The following is a 15,725-nucleotide window of genomic DNA, read 5'->3' on the forward strand; positions in this document are numbered from 1 at the left end:
CTAAGTGGGTGATTTTTGGCCAAGTGCACTGCAAAAGTGGAGCACTGCTTCTCTGTTTAAGCGAGACCAGCCAAAAGCCAGTATGCTTGCAGACTGCCAGAGCACTTTGGCAGAGAGATCGGTGATGCCCAATTAGAGAGAAAACACTCAGACTTCATCTATAGCTACAGACGGCCCATTGTTGTCTGTGTGTGCATGTGTCTATAAGTAACCAAACTACCAACCCACCTGTCCATAATTTCATTCCAGTTCTGAAGGAGGGACTGAGAAAATGCACCGGCCCAATGCCTGAGTAATTCATTCTGTGACAGAGCACTATGACAACTGAAATAACACACTCATAAACAAACACACACATTTGCACTAGGGCTTTTATAAACACACCAGATTTCAGGACGTCTAAACAAGACCTGATGAAGTGGGATAGAAATTCTGGGTGGAAGCCATGACACAGAGAGTTGAAGACATGCAATATTTCAGCACACACATTCTTCACACCTGATGAAGTGGGATAGAAATTCTGGGAGGAAGCCATGACACAGAGAGTTGAAGACATGCAATATTTCAGCACACACATTCTTCACACCTGTCTGCTTAAGTCTGTGTGTATGAGAGGAAGAGTGCAGATAGTTAACAAAAATGTGCTATGAACTGTGCTTTATAATGTGCTGTATTCTCAATTAGCAAACAGGGACTTTTGATTACAGAATTAAAAATAAAAGGAAAAACAAATTATATACATTAATCTATAAAAAATATTTGATCTACATTAAATTTGATTTGTAAGGCAGATGTTGGTGTTAAAGTAAAGTCACATTTCAATTAAAGACACAACTTGAACTTCCAAACATTTTCTGTTATGTACGTACTTGTGATATCCCATAATGCATTTCTCATTCATTATAGATAAGAATCTGGAATTCTTAGAGTATGATTCATTGCTTATTTCTGTTTGAGTAGGTCACTTGGAATCCAATAGCTGTTTTTCTAAGATAGCCATTTTCAGGACATAATCGAGAAGTTTATACATTATGTGTGGCTGATTTAAGGTGAATCAGAGTTTAGCTTGGGCTCTTCTCCGTTGGTCTCTGAGCTCCAGGAGAGCAATGGAGGACAAATGAACCTCATCAGGGCCGTCAGCTATGCGCAAAGTCCTTGCATAAGCATACCTATATGAACATATAACCACACAAATATGATTTTAATATGACAGCACATCACTGAAAACCTCTAGTTATTCTCAAACAGCTATCAAATATCAAATTGCTGTAACAAGATTGATGGTATAAAATATAGATGGTATAAAATAATAATAACAACATTGATCTATTTATGACTATTATTATTATTATCAATAAATAAATGATACTACTAACACTAGTACAGTTATTTTATTAACAATTATTAAACATCAATATTATTATATGCATTTTATTATCATTATTATTATTAACATCAATAAATAATATGTAACGAATGGACGTGATCAAAATGCTTTAGGCATCATAAAATCCTTCCTTTTCTCCCCCCTTTTGTTCAAACTAAGTCATCAGCCCTAAAGAGTCACAAAACCAGTTCTCTTCAAAGGCCATTATCACCTCGGTTCCCATGAACGATCTCAGTGTCTGGAGCTCTCTAAAAGCTTCAAAGACAGAAGGTGATTCCCTCTCCGCATCCCCCATCAACAGACAGGACAGTGCCAGCCATTTGGCCAGAGACTAGAGACAAACTTATATATATATATATATATATATATATATATATATATATATATATATATATATATATATATATATATATATTTATATTAGTTATGCTAGGGTAACTTCAAATGCTGATATCCAGGTGTATCACTGCTTTAATGGCTTCAAATCCCCGGCTTTTGTGGTATCAAAAGAATCCTCTCTTCCTTTCATAATTAATGGTGTGTAGTATGCTATGATAAAATGCATCATAATATTTTTACCATACTTTGAGCAAAACTGCACAAATTCCATAGACCAACATAAACATGCAAATAGGGTGATGAGATAGAACAAAGACTTTCTCCTGGTCATCTTTGATTGGTCACCTCAACGAAATGAGTGTGAAGTGATAGGGCCTTTAAGAAACCTCAAATCAGGTACATCTTTGCTTAATCTCTTCGGAGACACCACGTTTCTTGTCTCCTTCCGACAACTTTATCTTCAAGTTTGTGTTCAAGTTCAAGTTCAACTTTGTTGGATTCAGTGTAGACCACCCAGAAGAACTCAAACGAATGCTTCATCACACTCCTGACAAAATAACCAAGAATCTACAGAATCTACAGCATCTGGACTTATTCAGCAACCAAAGTCAATGCAAGTACTTGTTTGCAGCCTTTAGACACATTTCTAAGTTATTGTGCCCCTTTTAAGGTGACCCTGATTCTTTGATGTTTCTCGTAGGTTGTGGTTAACTGATTGTAATCTTGCCTTTCTCTTCTCTCTCTCTTTCTTTACTTTCCTTTACTTTCTTTATTCTGGATATAATCTTTGCTTAGTTTAGTTGTGTGTTTAGCCTAACATATTTTCATTTATTAAACCATTACCAATAATAATAATAATAATAATAATAACACTTTGCAATAAGGTTCATTAGTTGTTAATATAAGTTAACTATATTAATTAACATCAACTAACAATGAAAAATACTTCTAAAGCATTTGTTAGCTGATGTTGTATCTGTTAATATTATTTAATGGACCTGAACGTCTCGGTTACAAAGGTAACCCTCATTCCCTGAAGGAGGGAACGGAGACGTACGTCGGACAGACCGACGAATAGGAATCTCGCTAGAGAGGCCAATCTACTTCGAGTGTAACTAAAACGAGCCAATGCACATTGGCATGCAATCATATGCATCAGTTGCTCGCCTCGCAGTGAGGGTATATAATGAGCAGCAGGTGCGTTGCATCTTCAGGTTTTCGCTGAGGAGCCGAACCGGATAGGTGGCAGCATCAGCGGGGTACAGCGACTGTGGCGACGGGACGTACGTTCAGGGAACGAGGGTTACCTTTGTAACCGAGACGTTCCCATTCAGTCGGTCACGTACGACGTACGTCGGACAGACTGACGAATAGGAATCCCTACCAAAGTGCCACAGGAGCTGCCCCCTTCCAGCGCTCTGTTGTAAGCCACCTGAACCCCCTTGCCTGAGGATGGTGGGACAGGGCTAACACAGAGAGTGTCGATCACTGCTGTTCCCCAAAACCCATTCAGTGAGACTATTGGATAACACTGAGAAAGCGTACCCTTTTGCTGGGAAAGGAACGCTGCGGAAGCCACATCCTTCGCCGAAGGAGTTATGTGGAGAAGTACATATGGACTAACCCTGTAGGGCTGTGCTACATATGGAAGAGCTGGGGTGACTCCAACCCGATGAAGGGTAGGTTCTCCCAGAGGGAAAGACACGGGCTTCGTTTAGGAGCAACCGTGGAACCAACCATATGGGATCCCCGTAGGGTCACACATATGGAACCCAGCCTAAACCCGGTTCTCAAGGATACAACGGAGTATAGGCCTGGCGCCAGACGCTCTGCCACGTCGGCTGCCGAAGGGATATCGGAGGACTCGACAGGGTCTGCCTTGTAGGGACTCTCTGGAGAAATGAAGCGCATGTAGCGCAGCAAGCCGACACTTAGCCGGGGCCTCTCCGTGCCTCTGACCTGTGGCGAGAACACGGGAGGAGGATGCGACACCTCTCGTGGAGTGAGCATGCAACCTGAGCGGGCAGGGCACGCCCTGAGCTTTGGTAAGCCAGGGCGATGGCATCCACTATCCAGTGGGCCATCCTCTGCTTGGAGACAGCCTTTCCCTTCTGCTGGCCTCCATAACAGACAAAGAGCTGGTCTGAGGTCCTGAGGCTTTGGGTTCTGTCTATGTACAGTCGCAAAGCGCGAACTAGACAGAGCAAAGCCAGGGCTGGGTCTGCCTCCTCCGAGGGCAACACTTGCAGGCTCACTACCTGGTCCCTGAAGGGAGTGGTAGGAACCTTGGGCACACAGCCAGGCCAGGGTCTCAGTAACACATGGCTGTCACCCAGCCCAAACTCTAGGCACGATTCGTCGACCAAAAATGACTGCAGGTCCCCTACCCTCTTGATGGAGGCCAATGCACCCAGCAGCAAAGTCTTCATAGACAGAATCTTTAAGTCTGCTGATTGCAAGGGCTCAAAGGGAGCAATTTGGAGTGCTCTTAGCACCAGAGCAAGGTCCCAAGAGGGTAGGGCTGTGTATCACCAACAATGTCACGATACGATACGCATCACGATACTAAAGCCACGATACGATACGTATCACGATATGGTTCAATTTAGAATTTAAATTTATTTTGAGCAGAGTTTAGTAACAGTAATATGTGTTTATTGAATAACCAGTGTTATAACAGTCGTGATAACTGAAAAACTATTTTGTTTTTGTCATTAAAAAAACCAATGATTTAAATTAAATATAAAAAAATTGTCACAAAAAAGCTTCTTTTAAAGTCACTCCCTCAGTAACTGAATTGACAATTATAGTGACACTGAAGCATATCAACAAAGCTCAATGACTAATTTCACTTGCAACAGTAAGTTGACTGTAAGAAAACTAAGTTGGTTAATTGTATCGGCTATAATATTATAATAATGTCTATACTGCCTGTTTTTTTTCCATCTGTAAAAATGATTTTTTTGGATATCAACTCAAAATATGTTCTAGAACAACATACGTTTTTATTAACGTGGTCTACAAAATATGGGCTACATGAGTTTACAATACACACTTAACAATAAGGTTCATTTATTAAACATCAGATAATGTATTAACATGAACTAACCATGAGCAATACATACTGTATTAGTTCATCTTTGTTAATGTTAGTTATTAAAAAATACAGTTGTTGATTGTTTGTTCATGCTGGTTTACAGTGCATTAACTAATGTTAACAAGATTTAAATGATGTGATGTGACCGCAAAGGGCACTTTCACTTTCACGATCAAAGTGCATGCCACTGATAAGCATTGTAAATGCAGTATTACAGTATAGCTACACATACCAATTAAATGCGCAGGTCTCCTCTCGTGCGTCCTCCCCACTGGACGAGGCCAATATCACTTTCGTTTCGCTTTCAGATATCTCTATTATATATGTCATCACTGCTTTTACCTTTCTAGATGTAATTACCGAAATCAAAACAGTCCATAAACTATATCCTCACGAAAACTTAAGTCAAGCCAGCTCGCGCGTCAACCTGAGAGATCGGCCTCCAAATTTCTCGGTTTCTAAATGGACGGTTTGGCTTGATTGACAAACGCTAACGTTCGGGCATGATTTATATACCATCGACCTGTCCTAAAACGTTAGCACGCTTTGATCGATGATTTGGAGATTGCGTGTTTCTCCGTTCGAGAGCGCATTTCCTGTTCACATTCGCGACAAAACAGCTGATTATTTACGAATGAAAGCTCACAGAAACGTGAATGTGTGCTTGCATTGCTTGCTAGCGTCAATTGACATCACGTGATTGGCTAGATTTAAAAGCAAGACAGACTCGATACGGCAGCTGCTGTATCGATACGCGCATCGTCAGGAGTTCATGACGATGTATCGTTGTATCGATATTCTGAGCACAGCCCTACAAGAGGGTATGGAGGGAGGACGAGGAGGATTTAACCGACTCGCCCCCCTAAGGAGCCTGACGACCAGGTCGTGCTGACCAACAGACTTGCCATCTATGTGGTCGTGATATGTGGAGATAGCAGCAGTATGGACTTTGAGGGCGGAAGGGGACAGCCTATGCTCCAACCCTTGCTGCAAGAAGCAAGCACAACTCCAATCGAGCATCTTCGGGGGTCTTCTCGGTGAGAAGAACACCACTCGACGAACAGGTTCCACTTCGAGGCGTAAGCACGTCTCGTAGACTGTGCATGTGTCGAAGTGATGGTGTTAAGTACCTCGGGGGGGTAAGTCACCTAGAACCTCCGCGTCCCGTCCAGGGACCAGACATGGAGTTTCCAGAGGTCTGGACCAGCTGAGTGCCAGTGCGTCTGTCCTGAGTGTTCCCTCGGACAGGGAGTAAAACAACTGGCAGCGGGAGGTTTCCGGTGAGGCAAACAGGTCTACCTGAGCCTCTCCGAACTCTCTCCAGATCAGCTGGACCACCTGGGGGTGGAGTCACCACTCTCCTGGCAGCTCAGCTTGTGATAGCTCGTCGGCCATATGGTTGAGCACACCAGGGACAAGAATGGCACGAAGCGACCTCAGACGCTTCTGACTCCAGAGGAGGAGATGGCGGGCGAGTTGCGATATGCGACGGGAGTGTAGACCACCTTGACGGTTTATGTACGCAACGGTCGCTGTGTTGTCCGTACGGACCAGTACATGCTTGCCCTGTAGCGGCCCTTTGAGGCGGCTCAGAGCAAGACGTACTGCTAGCAACTCGAGGCAATTGATGTGCCAATGCAGATGGGGTCCCGTCCAAACCCCTGACACTGCATGCCCGTTGTACGTGGCACCACAGCCGGTGGCAGAAGCATCTGTGAATACCACAGCATGCCGGGACACTTGTTCTAGGGGCACTCCTGCCCGGAGAAACAAAGGGTCCGACCACGGACTGAAGGCTTGGCGGCACTCCTGAGTGATTGGCACCCGGAACGTGCCGTGTTGCCACGCCCATCTCGGGACTCGGCCGTGAAGCCAGTGTTGAAGCGGTCTCATATGAAGCAGACCGAGCGGGGTTACTGCCGCCGCGGCCGCCATATGCCCCAGGAGCCTCTGAAAGAATTTCAGTGGGACCGCTGTCCTGTCATTGAACGTATTCAGGCAGTTCAACACCGACTGAGCACGTTCCTCTGTGAGGCGTGCTATCTGTTCGACCGAATCCAGCTCCATACCGAGAAAAGAGATCCTCTGCACAGGGGAGAGTTTGCTCTTTTCCCAGTTGACCTGAAGACCCAACTGGCTGAGGTGTCTGAGCACCAAATCCCTGTGTTCGCACAACTGACCCCGGGACTGTGCTAGAATGAGCCAGTCGTCGTGGTAGTTGAGAATGCGAACACCCTGTTCTCTCATGGGAACAAGGGCTCCTTCTACGACTTTCGTAAAGACGCGGGGAGACAGGGCCAGCCCGAAGGGTAGGACTCTGTACTGATATGCTCGACCTTCGAACGCAAAGCGCAGGAATGGCCTGTGTTGCGGAAGAATCGAGACATGGAAGTACGCGTCCTTCAGGTCGATCGCTGCAAACCAATCTCGGGGACGGATGCACTCAAAAATGCGCTTCTGCGTAAGCATTTTGAAAGGTAGCTTGTACAGGCTCTGATTCAAAACTCGCAGGTCCAAGATCGGTCGTAACCCACCGCTCTTCTTGGGTACAATGAAGTAGGGACTGTAGAACCCTGACCTCATATCGGCTGGAGGGGCCGGCTTTATCGTGTCCTTCGCCAGTAGGACTGCGATCTCCGCACGCAAGACAGGGGCAACGACATCTTTCACTGTAGTGAAGAGGACGCCCCTGAACTTGGGGGGACGCCGGGCGAACTGAATCGCATAGCCGAGCCTGATGGTCCGAATGAGCCAGCGAGACGGACTGGGGAGCGCTAACCAGGCTCGCAGAGACCATACAAGCGGGACAAAAGGCAGCGAGGTGGAACACAGGGAACACTCTCTTTGTGAGGCGGCCCGAAGCGGCGTCACAGTGTGCTAGGCAACACTTACCTGGTTCCACGGATGGACAGAGGGAGCAGTCGAGGCTTTGGCTGCCCGCTGCTCGCTGCTGTCCGCTGGCGACAGAAGAGGGGGATGAGAGTGGTGAGGTTTTTCTCCTCCCACTGCTCTCCAAACCCTCTTCAGACCTGGAAATGGAGGAACTGCTCTTTTTTTTTTTTTTTTTTTAATTTGGGTACCACTGCCTCTTGGGTCAGTGGTGGAACAGAAACAAACCCAATAAAAGGATTTACCACCCGGCCCTCCTCCAGGGGTGGAAAGAGCAGCCCCACCCATCTCTGGGTCGCCCGTCTCAGGGGTGATTCTCACCAACCACTTAAACAGCTGCAGAGACGGGAGGCGTCATCTCCCCGCAATGGACACAGCAGAGCATGCTGGGCCGGAGTTTCTTGCAGGGGACGACACCCTTGGCGACGAGCAGACTGAGGGGCGGCCCAAGAGGAACTCAATGGTTTGTCATGGGAAGCTCCCCGATCTGCTACTAACTGAGGAGAACCGCTGGGCTTAGTCCTCGACAGTGTCACCGAAAAGGCCACCTCGTAAGATGGGAGCATTGAGAAAGCATTTAGCTTGACAACCTCTCGCACCTCACAAGGTAAGCCAGGGGGCACTTCTGGACCACTGAGGTGGACATCGTCTGGCTGAGGGCCTGCGCCGTGACTTTGATCATGGTTAGTCAACAAGCACAGCTCAACCCCAGCCCAGAACTACCCTCATGCATAAAGAGTGCCTTGGCCTCACATGCAGGGTGGGTGTGGTCTGTGTACAGCCACCCCATCCAAGAGGGTAGTGAGAGAGGAAAAACTTATGCAGATTTTGGCACTTTTGGCATTCCATATTTATGGCACCAATATACCTCCATACTGCCAAGTTTTCCATGCACATCTGGAAGACCCAGGAAAGCATGGCTGTAAACTCAGAATCTGAGTCAGCATAAGCACACACCATTACAGTGGGCAGCGTCACCCTCATTTCCAGAGCATACCAGCACTCTCTCCGATGCTGCAATCGACGTCTGTCCCTCAGCTGGAGCTCTGAATGAAATGCTAGGTTCCCCTATGAGAAGGACCAGCAATCCAATCCAGAAACTGCACAGCTTGCAATGCGCTAGAGAGGGAGGGGCCCTAGGGGGTTGGTTCCCTGAAGGAACCCCTCAACCTCATGCCACCCAAGCCATATCAGCAAAGTAGACCTCTTCTGGTGCACCAGAGAGGGCGCTACAATGGAGATTAGGCAAGGGAACTGCGCATCTAGAGCGCCGAGCGAGCGCTGGTTTGCCGTGACAACCCGCGCTGCAGCCAGGCAGCTCGACGGCACACGACACACAGAGGAGCGAGAGGTTTGCTCTCGCTGATCTCCACGGTCTCCCAGAGTGTCGGGCAGACCCGCGGCTGTGCTTTTACACACAAGCGGCAGCTGGCCAACAACAGAGGGGACTCAAGCTTCCCGGAGAAAGAAGAGTCACGACCGGCGTGTCGACGTGATCATGTTCTCATATGAAAACATGAAACACCCACGAACATCATTTCAGCACACGCCCAGACATGTGAAACAGTGATCGTGGCCGTCAGTGAGGACAGGAAACGACCGCATCCAGAAACACAAGTAGGATGTCATCTTTAAAAAGACGCAAATCTACTTGTGTAAGCTCTTTCAGGGACTTTACTCTTTTAAAAGTGCTGAAGCACGCAGGGGAACGGCCGCCGCAACACAGACAGGGATTGTGTGCAGCCTGTCGTGTGCTCTCTCTCTCTCTTTGAAGGCGCTCACTCTTACCAGCCGTAAAAACAGCTTTTCAGCGCTCAAAAGCGCACCGTACCGGCCGTGAGAACAGCCTTCTGACGCTGTCAAAACAGCTATTTGCTCAATAACGGCAAACGAAACAAAAAACTGAAAAAGAGAGGACTTCGACCCCGCTGCTGTGCTGTTCGCCCGCACTCTGAAAAAAAGAGAAGTTCAACCAAAAAGCTTGACTCGTCTTCTAGCAGACACTCGCTTGCAGAGAACAGGAACAAACACCGTTCGGCTCCGAAGCGAAAAGCTGAAGATGCAACGCACCTGCTGCTCATTATATACCCGCGCTGCGAGGGGAGCAGCTGATGCATATGATTGCATGCCAATGTGCATTGGCTCGTTTTAGTTACACTCGAAGTAGATTGGCCTCTCTAGCGAGATTCCTATTCGTCGGTCTGTCCGACGTACGTCGAATGTGACCGACTGAATGGGAACTAACATGAATTAAAAATGAACAGTTCTATTTTTATTAACTAACATTAACTTATGGAACCTTACTGAAAAGTGTTACAATAATAATAATAATAATAATAAATAATAATAACAATATTAATAATAATAATAATAAATAATAATAATAATAATAATAATAACAATATTAATAATAATAATAATAATAATAATGTAATGTGAAAAAGTAATTAAATGTGGAAAAACACTGCAATTCTTCACTGTGTAATTAAATACTGATAAATCCTTATTAAAGTTACAAAAGTTATTCAGTCAAGAGCACTTACACAGAGAGTAGCAGGTATATTAGGATGCTGTCACTTTAAGACATGATGCACATGATGCAGATCTGACACAAAAATGGGCATTTTGACAAAATGTATTATTCATTATCTCAAAAAAAAAAAAAAAACTCAATTCAAAACTGCACACTGTCTGAGAAGCGGCTTCTGTGCAAGTGTTTTGAAAAATATTAATCACAGGTGTTAACACTAAATAACACATCTATATATTCCAAAACATTGATTATAGATATCATGGCAGTATTCATACCTAAATGGCACTGTATATATACACCATGGTATTTTCTTCAAGATAAAAGCAATGTCTTTCAATAGTACTTTATTAGTACATTGATACTTGTCACTAGTTTAAAAACTCATTTACCTCACCTGCAAAATTTCAGAAAATACTATATTATTTGAAACAATACTATACTATATGAAACAATAATTTACTCACATTTCTGCAAGTGGGAAGTCATCAGACACTCCTGCACCCCCATAAACCTGAATGGCACAGTCCACCACATTACTCGCCATCCTGCCTGCTGCCACCTTTATCATAGCAATCTAATGAGGAAAAATAAATATACCAACAATGTCAAGATCTTAAACGTGGGTGGCAAACAGATCTGTGTGAATGCGTGTGTTTCTTTTGGTTATGTCCTTCATTTGAGAGGGTCTAATTTAAAAGCACCACACTGGGGCCTTACAGGCACCAATATCTCCACAGGCACATGCAGTAAAACTAATAAGATTTCATCTCACTACCTTAATCCTTGGATGTTTCGTACAATTATAGATTTGTGTGGATCTGGTATGCATCCAACAAGACATTGTGGATGATACACAATAATTTTGAATACACAGACATGAAAAGATAAATATGAGATCTGCAATCACGTTCGCTCATCTGCTGGAGGACCAGGCCTCATTATAAACCAATGTGCATGAGTGTATAATTCAGAAACAGGCTGCATACAGTGATGGGTGTGTATGTATCTACTTTTAAAACCTCCCCAGCAGGAGATGTGCTTAAGGTGTTTGGCTTTTCTCCAGACCCACAATATGAATCACATAAGGTGTCGGCTCAGCAAGAAGGAAACAGCAGGTAGGCTAACATTAACAAAATTGTTGCAAGAATATGCTTCATCACTCTTTAGCAGAAGCCTGAACGCTGTGTTACCGTGACTACAGCCAGCGGGATATGGAGCCCTACTATTTTGGCTGACCCTAGGGAACTGCAATGTGTGCAAATGGCCCCTGCCACAACTGCAATGGAACACATGGAAGATGGTGAAAAGTGTGTGTACTGTATATGGATAGAGCTGAGGGCTGGAAGGGGGAACTGGATTAAGACGTTTGTTTTTATTAATGGTTTTAAAAAGGAATGGATTTATTTTCTATTACTTTTTTCATTATTACATCATATATGGATTTATTTTTTAGTCTAGCAGCATTAAGCAGTCTGTGTGAATAAACAAATTTTGGGGGCAAATAAAGCCCCTTAATGGAAAAGTTCATTTCTGACCCTGGCCAATATTTAACTAATAGTTAATTAATTTTGTAAACTTTAAGAGAGGAATTAACACAAGCATTTTCAAACTTTTTGATGTCAAAGCATGGAGCCTCTAAAGGGGCATGGTGATGGAGAAAAAAATGAAATAGGAGGAAAAATTGCATTCCATTGCTTTTGAGTTTCATGAAAGGGAACTTTTGCAAACAAATGCAAAACTGGTGATAGAAATAACATGAGGTGGGTGTAAAAACTATATTTCAATGCTTTTGCAAAGCTTCTCTGAGAAACGCATTGAAATATATTTTTTAATCTTATCTGATATTTTTTTTCCATCACTGTGTCCCCTTAGGGGGTCTATACTAAAGACCCTCAAAAAATAATGATGACCTTGTGAGGGACCCCCTTCTCAAAATATTCTCAAATCAAATATTATGAAAAAAACAAAATGTAATTTTTCCTAAATTTCCTGTTTCCTAAATTAAATAATTGACATTTACATTGTCATTAATTGTACTAAACAAATCATAATTTTGTGAAAGCATTTAAATGAAATACATTTTCAATACCTTAAGTACAAACATGAACTTTAACAGCCCTTAACAAAAATTCTCAAATCTTTCACACATCCCTTTGCATCCCCTTACAGACTCCTGCACCCCAGCTTTAAAACACCTGCACTAACATACAGTACCTGTCAAAAGTTTGGAAAATTACAATTTATTTTTATGTTTTTGAAAGAAGTCTCTAATGCTCACCAAGGCTGCACTTATTTAATCAAAAATACACTAAAACAGCAATATTGTGAAATATTATTACAATATAAAATCATTGTTTTCTATTTTAATATATTTTAAAATGTAATTTATTCATGTGATGACAAAGTTGAATTTTCAGCATCATTACTCCAGTCTTCCGTGTCACATGAAAGCATTTATTAAACAGAAATCGTTTGTAACACTATAATTGTCTTCGCTGTCACTTTTGTTCAATTTAATGCATCCTTGATGAATAAACGTATTAATTTCTCTCTTTTTTTAAATCTTACCACAAATGTTAAAATGGTATCGTTTTCACAAACATGTTAAGCAGCAAAAACTGTTTGCAACATTGATAACAATAATAATAACAATGTTTCTTGAGCAGCAAAACAACATATTAGAATGATTTCTGAAGGATCATGTGACACCTGAAGACTGAAGTAATGATACTGAAAGTTTAGCTTTGTCATTACAGGAATGAATTACATTTTTAAATGTATAGAAAACAATTTTTTTTTTTTAGTTAAATAAATTCAGCCTTGGTGAGCATAAGAGACTTTTTGGAAAATTTTGGAAACATTACAAATTGTTATGTTAGGTTCTACTGCTCTCTGGAGTTGAACACGTCCCATGTGAACATATCACTCCCACAGACACATCTGTTGACACGGAGTGACAGAAAGAAAGGGGATGAGTTCTGAGATAAAATGCGGGAGTGTCTATGTAGCGTGTGTGTGTGTGTGTGTGTGTGTGTGTGTGTGTGTGTGTGTGTGTGTGTGTGTGTGTGTGTGAATGTGATGTTATGCAAGGTCAGTCTGTCAGAGTTGATTTCTGCACATCGTCTGTCATCTATTGGAGTGTCAGTTCATGAATTAGGTGGGAGGGACTGAGATCTTTATCAGAGTGAGTGACAGACAGACAGATGTTAATGTGTCAGGTCAGTATAATTATTTCAAGGGCAATTCAGAGATTTTTACATCATATCAAAGAAAAAAAAAGATAATGACAAAATTATAATACAACTTTACCTGTTTCCTTGCAGCCTTGTTGCCCTGTGTGTCCAGTGTGTGAGCAGCATGTAATGTTAACAGACGTGTCTGCGCAATGGCGATTCGACACTCAGCTATCCAATGAGCTACCACCTCCTAGAGCCAGAAACAAACCCCATTATTACACCTGAATAATAACACACAGAATATATTACATGCATTAAACTAAACAAAAACTACAGGATTGATGCATGAGGTACAAATACTCCAACTGCAAAATGCGCATCCTAAAATGCTCATCCACTGGGCGTCAGTAATGAGCCATCTGCTATGAGGTAAGGCCAGCCAGCGGTCAATCAGAGCAGATTCCAAAAGATTCCTTTGGCAAGCTTCTTGCATTATTGAGGTCTAAGACTCTTTATGCACAATAATATTTAAACAAAAGACTATTCCATTCCTGACAGACATTGAATAGCTTCCTCTACAACATAACCTCAGGATACCCTTGTGAAAAGTACACTTTAGCATACTTTTATAAAGTGTGCATATTACAGAAATAATAGTCTTCAATTGCAAACTGTATGCTTTTGGATACTTTGCTGCATTAAAATTATAATCAAAATTATACTGTATTATAGTTAAATTATTTTATATGCAATTTGCTGAACTTAAAAGTGATTTTTGTAAATTTTTAAATGTAATTTCATAATTACTTCTATTGTCCTTGAAATATGGTTAATGGGTATTACCAAATGTACTGACAAGCATTTATTGTAAACTAAAATATACTTTAAATGTAATTTCTATTGATGTATTTAAATCATTGTAATTACACATTTGCAATGATGAAGCTGCTATTTAGTATATTTAAAAACATTTATTAAACAATGTGTCATGTAAAATAACACACTACAGTTACTATAATCAAACTATAATCAAGTACTTTACATGTGCTTTAGTATTTTTTAGTCAAAACATCAAATTAAGCGTACTTCTTTAAAGCATGACAAAGTGTTATTAAAAGAGTGATTTAAATTATGTTTTATTATAAAGCACTTTTAAAAGTTGTCATTTTTTAAAAACAGTCATGAAAGTGTATCCTTTTTAAGAGCATGTCTCTTTTTTATTTGCCTGACTTCATTAATTTTATTTTTATTTATTTTTTCATTTTTCTAATGTTAATGTTGGGTTGTACATCAAAGAGTCTAATCTACCTCCAAAATATCCAAGGTAGCACACATAACAAACCACAGCAACAAACTTTACGTCAATCACATACGTACTGTCACGATCACCTGTGAGAGTGCCCTTCAGCCTTTAGAGGGCACTCCGTCCCGGACTGTCATTTCCACCTGTTTCATGGACTACATTCCCCATACACACTTCCCGGACTAATCACCACTCATCATTGCACCCAGCTGTTTTGTATCACCTCATCAGTGTCTGTCTATTTATACCTGGTTTGTTGCTGTCTGGATTTGTGGTTCATTGTTTGATGTCACCCTTGGTCTGATCCCTGGTTTCCTTGTTCTCCTGTTTTGGTTTGTTGTTTTCTAGTTTCTTGTTTTATTTTTGGACTGTTGTTTGGATGCCGACCCCTGCCTGTACTCTGGATTACGCTTTTTGGTATTGCCCTTAATAAAACACTTTGCTGCACTTGGATCTTCCTTTTGCCTTTCTGTTCCGTGACACGTACATGTTGGTACAATCTCTTTCCAAAGGCTTGTCTATGAGCTGCACGTTGACATAGCAACTCCAGTGCCCACTCTGCCAGCCCCACAGCTCTCATGCAGTGATGAAGTCTACCTGGCCCCAGCCGTCCCTGAGCGATATCAAAGCCCCGCCCCTCACCTACAAACAACCAATCAGATAGCAAACAATTAATCTTATTAATGAATTAATAAATCAAATAGCAACCAGACAATAATCCGACTGCTGCACAAATAGTAATGCAATATTATATTATATAACAATCATAAATATGTGCATGGCAAACTGAGTCATTTTATAATAATAATAATAATAATAATAATAGGTTGAACCAGACAGTGAATACCCACATGGCAAGTGTTAAGTGCTTCCTTTAAGGGTTTTAATCAATATCTATTATGGTTTAATAAATTAATTCCTAGTGTTGCAAAAAAAAAAGTAAGTGCTCAGGGAGCTGAAGTTATTTAAGTTTTTGTGGGCTCATTATTCTTTAAGAATTA

General features: G+C 42.1%; 1 protein-coding gene across 2 annotated transcripts in view; it reads right to left on the minus strand.

Moving 5' to 3' along the window:
• Positions 1–353: 353 nt before the first annotated feature.
• acad11 (acyl-CoA dehydrogenase family, member 11) overlaps positions 354–15,725 on the minus strand; it is a 110,162-nt gene continuing 94,790 nt past the window's right edge. For both annotated transcript variants that reach the window (XM_048153187.1, XM_048153186.1), the window contains 4 exons: positions 15,212–15,366; positions 13,555–13,671; positions 10,710–10,819; positions 354–1,169 (listed from right to left, as the gene is read on the minus strand). In XM_048153187.1, the coding sequence (XP_048009144.1) occupies positions 1,055–1,169; positions 10,710–10,819; positions 13,555–13,671; positions 15,212–15,366 (497 nt within the window). In that variant the 3' untranslated portion in view covers positions 354–1,054. The remainder of the gene's footprint in view (positions 1,170–10,709; positions 10,820–13,554; positions 13,672–15,211; positions 15,367–15,725) is intronic.

The sequence above is a fragment of the Megalobrama amblycephala genome, linkage group LG13 (genome assembly GCF_018812025.1).
Source record: "Megalobrama amblycephala isolate DHTTF-2021 linkage group LG13, ASM1881202v1, whole genome shotgun sequence".
NCBI lineage: Eukaryota > Metazoa > Chordata > Actinopteri > Cypriniformes > Xenocyprididae > Megalobrama > Megalobrama amblycephala.